Source organism: Chionomys nivalis, chromosome 7 (genome assembly GCF_950005125.1).
Source record: "Chionomys nivalis chromosome 7, mChiNiv1.1, whole genome shotgun sequence".
Lineage (NCBI taxonomy): Eukaryota > Metazoa > Chordata > Mammalia > Rodentia > Cricetidae > Chionomys > Chionomys nivalis.
The window spans coordinates 78,313,845-78,325,720 of record NC_080092.1 but is presented as its reverse complement, the minus strand read 5'-3'; the positions used below and the strand labels follow the sequence as shown (position 1 = coordinate 78,325,720).

Genomic DNA, 11,876 nt, shown 5'->3' with positions numbered 1-11,876 from the left:
CGCTCCGCTGTGGGACAGCAGGGACAGAAGTTCTGAGACTGGGAACGGTAATGCAGAAGCGGCCCGAGAGCCCTGCCAAGGGGAGAAGCTGCTGGAGAGAGTGGGAGAGTGCCACAACCAGGTTTGCATCTCAGACAGGCTGAGCGGTGTGGGCAGCCTGGGCCCTTCAAGGGGGGTAGAGGAGGGGGCAGACGCTGTGAGAGAGAAGGTGTGCAGGGCAGGGCTCAGCTGTGTTCTGACTCCATTTTCTCAAGAGTCGCATTCGTGCATCCAGGCTGGGGGTAGGGAACTGAACAGGGAGTCCACCACAGGACAGGCACCGGTCCCGTGAGACCACGTGCCATGAGGCCTGGTGACAGTGAAACGGAGCCTGTTGCCTAGGAAGGGCACCAAGAGCACCGAGCCGAGGCCACGCCCCCTCCGAGCCTATTTCTGGGAATGACCTGTGTGGGTTTTTTTGTTTGTTTTGCTTTGTTTTCAAGACCCCAGGTTGGCCCGCGGTTCTATTTGGTGGAGAATGACCTTGAACTTCTGGGCTCACAGGAATGCACCACCCTGCTTCTTCGGGGCTGCGGGTCAGGCCTTGACAAGCTTTCTACCAACCGAGTTACAACACGTTCTGTCTCCCAGAATCCCGTCTGTGCAGGAGATTCCCTGGGCAGGGCAGAGACCCTGGTTTTGCCCCAGGAGACTCCAAATGGCTCCATTGCACCCCGCCCTCACCTCGTCTCTCTCTCCAGCCAAGCAGCCGGGGTGACCTGAGAGCCCCAGACTAAAAACATCACAAATAGCTACGGGAGACGAGAGGGAGAGGGGGAACCTTCCATCAGGAGTGCTGCCCTGAGGGAGGCCTGGAGGCCTCCCAGGAGGCTTCTGGGAAACTTCTGGGCGAGGAAGATGAATCTGAGTACTGGGAAAGAGCTCTTCTCACAAAAGCAAGGTGCAGAGGTCAAAGGTGATAGGGTCAAAGGTCACCACACTGTTGGAGCCAGGGTACCGCCTGAGGCGGCCAGGCCAGCTTGGCTGGAGGACTTAGCCCCTCTTCCACCTGTCATTTGTCTTGAGGAGCGGATGGCAGCAGTAACTAACTGTCCGAGGACTCTCAGCTCCCGCTAGGCCCTCCCGGTTCTGGGTGGGACAGAGGCCCAGGCCTGGGCGCTGCCGACTGAGGGAGCACAGGAGAACCCTGGTCAGGCCGGGAGGTCCATTGGAGGAGGGGGCTACACCTCGCCGGCCTCCCCTCCCCCTCCCCAGTGGCACCACGAGGCACGCAGCCGCATATCACCCGTGCCAGCCCTCACCTCCCGGCAACGTCGCAGCATTCTCAGCCACGCCATCTGGCGTGCCCGTCGCTCCCCGGCACACTGCGGCGGGCGGGGGAGGGGGCAGCGGGGCAGGTGCCCACCCTGGAGCCAGGAGGAAGCGGCAGGTCCCCCTCCTCCAGCGGCCGTGGCGCTCGAGGTGGGGCAGGGGGCTGGGGAAGGCGGGTGGCAGGTGCTCTCCGGCCCCGGGTGGAGCTCGAGCATCCGAAGGGCTGGAGGAGGCGCCCCCCTGGGCAGTGCCAGTCAGCGCCTCCTGCCTCCACCCCCAGCACAGAGCCTGCCAGGAGCTCAGGACCAGGAGGGTCTCCCCCTGCCCTTCCCCACACCGCAGGAGGAGACCGGGCTCCCCTCACCTGTCCACCCAGCCAGGGAGGCCCCAGAGACCCATGTCTGGCTGCAGCCAGGGGGTGGATGCCTGGGTCTGACCCACCTGCTCCCTAGGCCTGCTTCCTTGTTCACACAGGCCACCTACCTGTCTTCTTTGGGGACACCAGGTGGCTGGCTGTCCTTCGGAGGGTCAGAATAGAGGGGCGCATTTACAGATTCACGAAGTAATGATTTATTGGGGGAGAGCAAGGGTTGTACAAAGAGCAGTTTTCCAGCCCATTCTTCCTCATTCTTCCTGTCCCCTGAGCAAGATTCCCCTAGTCTGCTCAGGAATGACCTGTCTCTCTGGCCTCTGCCATCCTCTGCCCCCTCTCCTCCTCCATGCCTACCTCAACCCCCTCACCCCTGCCCCTCAGGCCCCAGCCAGAACAAAATGGCCGCTGCCCCTCTGAGGCAGCCATTTTAGGTGCCCAGACTGTGACTCCCTTGGGATGGGGCTATGTCTCCATGGGAACCTCAGGCCCCCAGCTCCCTGTTCCCACCCTGAGGTGTGGGCAGCAAAAATGGAAGTCTTCCAGGCCTGAAGTGCCCGCCACTCTCCTTTTCCTCTCAGAGACCTGGAGGGGACCAGGCCCCTCACCAACTCCCTTCCCCCAATGCCACGGGGAGGAACAGATGGCATCTCTGGGTGTCCTTCTCCTTTCGTCTCCTTCCTTCCATTTCTGGCTCTTTCTGCCTTTCCGTCACTGGATCTCTGAGCACAGAGAAGAGCGTGCATGTCCCGGCGTGCTAATGCCTGCTCGTGTGTATGTGGACACACGTGTTGTACCTCTTTGGAGCTCATGTCTGAGGCTGGCCCAGCCTACACCTCCCCCTGTTCCAGTTCCCCCCCGGTTTTTATTGTATCTTCTAAAAAAGCGAAAGTTGGAATGTGTCGAGTGAGAAAAACTTGCTCCATTTTCCTGAAGAAGAAAAGAGGGGTCAGGAGCAGTCCCAGCGAAGTGAAGTTCTCTGTACCCCAGGCCTGACCACCCCACCCCCTACCTCAGGCCTCTGCCTGCAGGAGCCCCTTAAGGAGTCCTTCCGGATCTAGAAAACAGAGCAAACAGAGCGCTAGGCGGCCTTACAGAGCGTTCCCTGAACAAGGTCTGCCCTCACCCGGAGGGCCCTATCAGACCCCAGTGGGCTTAACCCAATTCTTGATGTTTTTCCCTGCCAAGGAAGCATGCGTCCATTTATTCATTCATACCTTCACCCATTAATTTAACAAAACTTCGGATTCTTTGTAGACAAAACATTTTAATAGGGGATGGGATCTATGCAATAAATTAATATAAAGAAAGTTACAATTTGCAAAGTGTCTTAATAAAAATAAAGGCTGCCATTTATTGGAAAATTCTTTTATTGCTGGCCCTGTGCTGGCTCATTGACCCATCATGGTATTCCGTGTTAGAAACAGCCCTATAAAGGGGCAGGATGATAACCTCCATTTCATGGACAGGGAAGTCAAGACCAAGAAGGAGTTTGCTTGTTATGGATTCAAACCCAGGACCTTGGGCTCTCCAGGCAAGGACCAGCCCTGGGCAAAATCCCCAGCCCAGAATTCAGTTGGCTTTTTGTTTTGTTTTTGGAGACAGGGTTTCTTTGTGTAGCTTTGGCTGTCCTGGAACTCGCTCTGTAGACCAGGCTGGCCTCGAACTCACAGAGATCCACTTGCCTCTGCCTCCCAAGTGCTGGGATTAAAGACGTGCACTACCACCACCTGGTCCAGCATTTTCTTTTACAAAGCGATGGTGCAGCCCTTTAATCCCAACCCTCTGGAGGCAGAGGTGAGTTCAGGGCTCGCCTGGTCTACATAGTGAATTCCAGGATAGCTAAGAGCACATAGTGAGAACCCATCTCAAAAACAGAACGAGGAAGCCGGGCGGTGGTGGCGCACGCCTTTAATCCCAGCACTTGGGAGGCAGAGGCAGGCGGATCTCTGTGAGTTCGAGACCAGCCTGGTCTACAAGAGCTAGTTCCAGGACAGGCTCCAAAACCACAGAGAAACCCTGTCTCGAAAAACCCCAAAAAAAAAAACAGAATGAGGAGCTGAAGAGATGGTTCAGAGGTTAAGAGCACTGACTGTTCTTCTAGGGGTCTTGAGATCAATTCCCAGCAACCACATGGTGGCTCACAACCATCAGTAATGAGATCTGGTGCCCTCTTCTGGCATGCAGGCAGAAAACTGTATACATAATAAATAAATTAATTAATTAATAAATCTTAAAAGCAGAACAACGAAATGAAAAGTTGGTGAGCAGAGTTGACTGAAAACCAGAAGCCCCTATCGTGTAGGCAACCCAAAACTGGAGGGGCCTTGCCAAGCCTCCTGTGAAGTCCATCATCTTACTTCTGCCTCTGCCATGATTCTGCTTCCCAACCTCACAGTTCGGCTGTCTGACTTAAGAGGGGCTCAACTTCCTAATTGAGAGCCTGTACAGAGCTTCTTTTTCTCGGAGACCACCAAGGCAGTCGCGGGGCTAGTCTGGCTTTGCTCTCCCTGTCTATTCCTAGCCGCATCCATTTCCCTGCACTGGCCTCTCTGGAAGGAAGAGCAAGTGTGTTGCCTCTGACCTTTCAGCGCCTGGCCTCCAAGCACCCTGAACAGCTCCAAACCCCCTTTCTAGAGACCTTCCAAGGCAGTGTGTCTCTATGCAACACCCTGTTCAATCTGCAACATCAGATCCATGTCTTACCAGGCCGAGATTCCCTTGAGGAAGTTAATCTGGGCGAGACTAGAGGACATCCACCTGGATTGAGGGATTGGGGGGGAACCTCCTTTCTCTTTGCTTTGAGCCATTCAGGGTGTTCTGAAGTAGAGCAGCACCTACCTGAATATCTAGAGTGGCCAGAGTCTCTATCCCTGGCTGTGAGTACTTGCACACACACACATGCACACGTGCGCGCACACACACACGTTGTCTCTCTGAATCCAGAGTGGCCAGAGTCTCTATCCCTGGCCGTGAGTACTTGCTCTCACACATTGTTTCTCTGAATAGGGGTGTTTCCAGTTTCTGCACCACACAGTGAAGAGCAGGGGTGGGGAGGTATGGGTTCCTACCTTCAACCTGTACCATTTACGTCTGTGTCTGGCATGCTAAGAGAGTTGAGAGGGGAACTGTAAAGTAAAATAAAGCATCCATTTCCTATCTCCCTTAGCAAGACACCTGCCTGGCTCACCCCTGGCCTCTGCTTTTTGTGTTTTCTGTAGGGCAAGAATGTTTGGGTCCCATCTAGGAACTCTAGGCTGTCCCCAATCAGCCATATCCTCCCTTCAGCTAACCAAGAACAAGCCATTACCTGGCAAGGATTAGGGATAGTAAGGACATAAGGAAGAGGAAGGTTTGTGGGTTAGGAATTCAGATCTGTGCCCACCCTAGTCCCAGATGGGGGACACATGGTTCATCTCCAAGTTCCTCCCCATCCCAGCATACATATGCCCTTGACATCCAAGGAAGCATCTCCTATGTAATGACTCCGCAGATAGACACACATGTCCCCACAGACACACACACGCCCATGCAGAGAGACAGACACCCAGGCAGGCAAATCTTTTTCCCTTTCTCTGTCTTTCCCTTGGTTTGAATTTCGTTCAGCCACATATGTTGTGTGTGCATGAGGGTGGGTGGGGGAGGGGCAGACAGGGATGAGGAATGGCATAATGCCAGCATCTACCTATGGGGCTTGGGTCAGGGATGCCCCCCACACCCACCCTGGAAGGAGGCCTCAGCTGTCCCTTTGTGGTGGAGGGGACTCTCTTGGGGAGTGGGAGTAAGCACTGAGGTCCCTTCTCCGTACTCCAGAGTCTAGTTCTGACCCACCTTAGGGACCAGGAAACAGGGAAATGGACAGATCAAGACCCCGGAGAGAGTCTAGAATTGGCCGCCACCACAAACCTCCAATTCCCAGACTTGCTACCCCATTGTTCCCATATGGGGGGCTCTATATCTGAGGGGGGCAAATCCTCCCACCTCCCTCTCAATCCCTGCTTTCCTTGCGTTTGGCGGGGAGGGGAGGGCGGCAGAGATATTTATTTATTTCCTTTATTTATTTAATTTTTTTTTTTTTTTTTTTTTTTTGGAGTAGAGAGTGACAGATGGCGGCGGGTCCCGGGGGAGCCGGCTCTCCCCCAATGCAGACGCATGCCAATCACCGTCTCTCATGTGATAGCTGCTGCCCGTGACGTGCCAAGCCCATATGGCCTGGCATAGAGGCTGGTACCCCGCCTGGTAGAGATGCCACACTCGCTCCGCGGCTCGCATGGCGCTCTGAAGACGCCGGCGCCCGCCGCCTTGAGGAACCGCTGCCCCCGCTCCCTGAAGATGGGGGAACAATGAAATAAGCGAGAAGATTCCTCTTCTCCCCCCCCTCTCTCTCTTGCCCCCTCCCCCCTCCCCTCCCCTCTCCCCTTGACTCCTCTCTGAGGTAAGTTGTCCGAGAGGGAGCTAGATCTGACCTGCCCATTGGGAGGGGGGCGCTGCTTCGGACATGAAAGTCCCCCAGATTCCCCATTCCTGGAACTCTACCCCCTCACTGGGTGGGCATGGACGCCCCGGGTTCTCTCTCCCATTGGGGCCGCAGCTCAAGGGGCTGCATTGGGAAACCTTATGCCTAGGATGGTCTGGGGGGCAGGGTCATGAGGTGCACGAAGAGGCGAAGATGGGGACCCCCGCCCCATGACTGTCCCGAAGGAGGAACCTGCGACCTTTCCCTGTCACCAAAAAAGATAAGCAAACAAACAAATTTGGATTTTTCCCCATGGATCCCAAAATACAACGAGATCTGAAGAGACGTGTGGGAGGGAGGCAGTTCGAAGGGGGGAAGGGGGTCCCTGACCGTAGGGGAGACGAACAGGGTTCGCTTCTGGGTCTCCTCCCCACGCCCGGCTTCTTCAGTCCTCGCCACCCGGAGCCGGCTCCGGGAGACCCGGACGCAGCAGCTAGAGGAGACGGTGCTCCGGGCGTCTGGAATTGGGGCTGCGGGGGTGGGGGCCGGGCCGGGGGCGGCGCGCGGCCAACTTGCAAATTGGATTAGGGAGCGTGGGGGTGAGAGGCACCGGAGGGCAGGGGGAGCCGGGCCGAGGGACCCGGGCCGCGGAGCCAAGGAACCGGGCAGCTGTCCCCACCGCAGCCGCCCAGCTTCTCTCCATCACCTGGAAAGAGCAGGCTTTCGGGCGAGAGCACTGCCTCCCCGGGCAGAGGAACCTGGCCCTTTAGCACCCCACCCGGTCCACGCTCTCTGGGACCCCGACACCGGCCTGGAGCGGCCTCCTTTGCGGCCAGGGGCGGAGCCGAGGCCCGGCTCTGGGGCGAGGGCCTGGGCAGCGGAACCCCGCCGGCAGCCGGGCAGGGCTGGGCCGGCTCTGGGCGGGGCAGCAGGACGTGGTGGGCATCGGGGGCCCCCTGAGCTGGGGTGTGCGCCGAGACTCGGTGGTGGTGGCGGGTTGGGGGGCCGTGGTGACCCTGGCGCGCCCCTCACTCTGTGTTGTCTGTCTCCCCGCCCCCTGGGCGCCCTCAGGCACCATGCTGACCCGCCTGTTCAGCGAGCCCGGCCTCCTCTCGGACGTGCCCAAGTTCGCCAGCTGGGGCGACGGCGACGACGACGAGCCGAGAAGCGACAAGGGCGACGCGCCACCGCAGCCTCCGCCTGCTCCCGGGTCGGGGGCTCCAGGACCCGCTCGGGCCGCCAAACCAGTGTCCCTTCGTGGAGAAGACGTCCCCGAAGCCACGTTGGCCGAGGTCAAGGAGGAAGGCGAGCTGGGTGGTGAGGAGGAGGAGGAAGAGGAAGAAGAGGAAGGGCTGGACGAGGCTGAAGGCGAGCGGCCCAAGAAGCGCGGGCCGAAGAAACGCAAGATGACCAAGGCGCGTCTGGAGCGCTCCAAGCTGCGGCGACAGAAGGCCAACGCGCGGGAGCGCAACCGCATGCACGACCTGAACGCAGCGCTGGACAACCTGCGCAAGGTGGTGCCCTGCTACTCCAAGACGCAGAAGCTGTCCAAGATCGAGACGCTGCGCCTGGCCAAGAACTACATCTGGGCTCTCTCGGAGATCTTGCGCTCCGGAAAGCGACCGGATCTGGTGTCCTACGTGCAGACTCTGTGCAAGGGGCTGTCGCAACCCACCACAAATCTGGTGGCTGGCTGCCTGCAGCTCAACTCTCGTAACTTCCTCACAGAGCAGGGCGCGGACGGCGCCGGCCGCTTTCACGGTTCGGGTGGTCCGTTCGCCATGCACCCGTACCCGTACCCGTGCTCTCGCCTGGCGGGAGCACAGTGCCAGGCGGCCGGCGGCCTGGGCGGAGGCGCAGCGCACGCCCTGCGGACCCACGGCTACTGCGCCGCCTACGAGACGCTGTACGCGGCGGCGGGTGGCGGCGGTGCCAGCCCGGACTACAACAGCTCCGAGTACGAGGGCCCGCTCAGTCCCCCGCTCTGTCTCAACGGCAACTTCTCCCTCAAGCAGGACTCGTCTCCCGATCACGAGAAGAGCTACCACTACTCTATGCACTACTCGGCGCTGCCCGGCTCGCGGCCCGCGGGCCACGGGCTGGTCTTTGGCTCGTCGGCCGTGCGCGGGGGCGTCCACTCCGAGAATCTCTTGTCTTACGATATGCACCTTCACCACGACCGGGGCCCCATGTACGAGGAGCTCAACGCGTTTTTCCATAACTGAGACCTCGCGCCGACCCCTTTCTTTTTCTTTGCCTTTGCCCGGCCCCCTAATCCCAGCCCCGCGAGCTCGGGGGCTCCCACCGACTCCAGCGCCAGGCGCGCGGGGCGTGGGCCGCCGGTTCTGCGGCTCTCTAGGGCTGGCGCGGTCTCTTACCTGTGGGTGGCCCGTCCCAGGGGCCTCGATTCTCCCTGGGGACTCGCCTTCTCTCTCCCAACGGGCTTCCTCCTCCCTTCTCCAGTGGAGTGCATCTCTGGGGACCTCCCTCCCGGCTCTCCCAGGAGACTCCTTCCGCATTCCCAAACTTGGGTTTTCTCTCCCCACCTCCCAGTAGGCCAGAAGGCTTTGGTAAGGGGCAGCTGAGTTTCGGGATAGTGTCTCCGCTTAGGAAACTTTTAAAAAAGACACTGAGCTGCCCAGGCCGAAAGGAGTGGTATCTCTTCCTTCTCGAAGAGGGCAAAAGCCAGGGCGCTCAAACGCCTTCACTCCAACCCGAATCTCCGCGTTTTTTAATTTTTATTTTGGTGGGAGGGGATGTGGATTGAGAGAAAAGAGAGAGGCCAAGCCAATTTGTAACTAGAATCATGTTTCCTTTTCCCTTTTTAAAAAAAAACAAATATACAAAAGAAAAAAAAAAAGCTAAGAGGCGACAGAGGCCGAACTCAGAGTCCGGATCGGAGAGAAAACGCAGTAAGAACTTTTAGAAGCAATAAAAGGCAAAATAATAATAATATTAATAATAAATACTACCAATAATAATTTTTAAAGAGACACAAATATCTATGCAAGAAGGTTCTGACTGAGCCTAGCAGCCCGGCCCGGGATGCCCCTTGGGTCCGCTGGCTGCACCGCCCAAGCGCGGATCAGTGCACTTTGGTGAAGTGGGGGCCCGCGCCGCCCCTCCCCCCAGGTTCTTACAATCAATGACTCGGAGATTTGGAGCCCCAGTGCCACTGCCCTCCCCCACCCTGTCCCGTTGTGCGTCATACTGTTTTCTAAAAACCTGTTTCCAAATTTGTATGGAATGGCAAACTGTTGGGGGTTCGGCTTGGGGAGGGAGGGTTTGCATGAGAGACACACACGCACACCACACCGCACGCACACGCAGGCCCGACACGGGCGTCCGGGGACAGATGGAAGTGAGTCTCCTGGCTCCTCCTCTCTACAGGCACTCCGATCCCTCTTAGGTGAAGGTGGAGGAGCCCAGACCTGGGGGCAGCCCTACCCCTGCCCAGACTGTGCCTCTGTGGGCGCCAAGCTCCTGGTGACTTCTGGTGGCTGGAGAGTTTTTTTTTGTTTTGTTTTGTTTTGTTATTGTCGTTGTTGGGGGGAATTTTTGTTGTTGTTGTTGTTGCTGCTTTTGTTTTTTGTTTTGTTTTGTGTTTTGGTTCTAGGCTCCTCCTGACTTTTGTCATCCAGTGAGCTGGGAGAACTGAGGGCCCCTTTTGGAGATTTCCGGCAAAAGAGGCAACAGGTGAACCTCTCCGCTCCAGAGGCAGGGAATCAGGCACCCAAACACTCGATGCAAAAAACTCAAACCCACAGGCAACACACCCCCCACACACGCAATTTTACCTTCCTCTTGTAGCGAAGATGAAACTCCCGTCGGACACCCGAAGTGCATTGCGTGTTTCTGTTGAGTTTAATGACGATTAATAAATATTTATGTAAATGAGATGCAAAGCAGACCCGGTTTCTCACAGTGGCATCCTTTTACGGGTGGGGACAGGGATTGATCTGGGACTGAGGTGATGGAGGCTATGTCAAGCGACTGTTCAGAAGCCTGAGAGAATGACTGTGGACATTCCTGGGTGGGGCTTCCAAACTGCAAGACCTTCGCACACACCCAATGGGCTGATAAACAATCACACTTGCTGCCCCTTCTAGGCCCCACCCAGATTTACATTGCACCCAGCACGAAACACCCCTGTGGTCTGCTTGCTTTCATTCAGCTCCCAAACACACTCAAGGATCTTTGAAAACAAAACATTTTTCATCAATGAAAAAAATTATCTCACAACCCCTGGCTTACTGTCACACACACACACAAACCCAAAAAAACCAAGTAAGTGCAAATAATGAGGATGTCTGAGGAGGCAGACATGGATTTTCTTGAATAAAAAAAAAATAAGATCATGAGGATAAAATATCAATGGAGAAATCTCCTTTCTACCTTAAATTTGTGTTTCAGTGGGCTTAAAGGAACGAATTTTTCTGGTGTCAGAGATATTGATTTTTTTTTTTTGAATATGGATAGATCTATGAGGTGGCTGAATCTGGAGAGGGACCTTGGTTAAGGACAAGACCTAACCATGAGCAAAAGGAAACAGCACCAATTAATACCTGCGCAGCTTCCTTCCCTGCCTCAGGAGAAAAGAGGCTCAGTGGAAAGAAAGACCCTCTTTCACTTAGACCCCACTTTCTCCCCCTCTAACCCCTAGACGCAGAGGCAGCTAGCTCGGAGTAGACTTTCCCTCAAAAGATGCCTCCTCCTCTGAAATATTTGAAAGGGATTCTGGGTCCTAAAAACTCAAATCCTAAAACCCGAGGAGACTTAGGAATTCCCTGAAGAAGCCACCCTTGGTGCTTTTTCCCCCTCAAAACACCATCACTCATTTTAGGATTGAAGTGAGGTTGAATGCAGTATTGTTCAGGGTTGAGGTCAGACACACTAAGCTAAGGTCTCTGAGGGAGAGAAGAAGGAGGAAGAGAGAGGAGGAAGTCTGGATGTCAAGGAGCTCAGAGGAAGCTGTAAGTGTGCTCAGCGATGCCACTAAGTACCTACACTTAATATTTAGTCTTCTGAATAAAAGCAATGCCCCCCACTTTGCCTCTTCGCAGAGGGACAATTCGGGAGCTGTCCACTCTACGGTGCTGACTGGTCTCTAACATTTTTCCCTTCTTGCTGCCGCAGGAGGCCAGAGCCTGGATCAGCCCATCGGAATTCTCCTGCAGGGAGACTTCCTAGGAGACTTTCATTGTTAATTCTTTAAAACTTTCACCACATTCTCTGGGTATCTCTCAGGACCACCTCTCTAGAGTGAGAGTGAGCCCTTTGTCACGGGATTCTTCCCTGCATGTGGCTAATGAGATCTAACAGAAATCTCTGAGTCACTTTTATTCTCTAGAAAAAGATTCTGGTCCATCTTCTCTGTCCTCCACTTTGGTGGAGAATGAGAGCTTGCAAGCTGCACATTCTAACCCTAACCTGAAGGAACTGGTCTGTGCCTAGTGTTGGACAAGGCTTGGCAGGGGCATTTGGAAGAAAAGGAATTCAGTTTCATACCAGGGTGTGATCCTTGTCTTGCCCTGGGAACAAGGTTAATTGGGCTTCTCTCCCACTCAGCTGGTTTCCCAGAACTAGTTCTGAACTCCAAGCTGGGCAGCATCCAGGTGGCTTGGGGCCTGATGTAAAGGACCCCTCCATGTGGCTCCCCTGGCTAGAATACAGACTCCTGTACATAGATCTTCCAGCTACCTCACACTGCTGTATTCCGAAGCCAGATTCCAGCCTCCT

At 55.8% G+C, this 11,876-nt stretch overlaps 1 protein-coding gene across 2 annotated transcripts; it reads left to right on the top strand.

Moving 5' to 3' along the window:
• The first annotated feature begins 5,890 nt into the window (after nucleotides 1-5,890).
• On the top strand, nucleotides 5,891-10,036 carry Neurod2 (neuronal differentiation 2). Of its 2 annotated transcripts, none has more exons than XM_057775018.1 (2): nucleotides 5,891-6,116; nucleotides 7,209-10,036. In XM_057775018.1, the coding sequence occupies exon 2, from the start codon at nucleotides 7,214-7,216 to the stop codon at nucleotides 8,360-8,362; it is 1,149 nt and encodes a 382-aa protein (XP_057631001.1). In that variant the 5' UTR covers nucleotides 5,891-6,116; nucleotides 7,209-7,213; the 3' UTR covers nucleotides 8,363-10,036. The 2 variants fall into 2 exon arrangements, with proteins under 2 accessions (XP_057631001.1, XP_057631002.1); XM_057775019.1 differs by lacking the exon at nucleotides 5,891-6,116 and adding an exon at nucleotides 6,688-7,075.
• The last annotated feature ends 1,840 nt before the right edge of the window (nucleotides 10,037-11,876 follow it).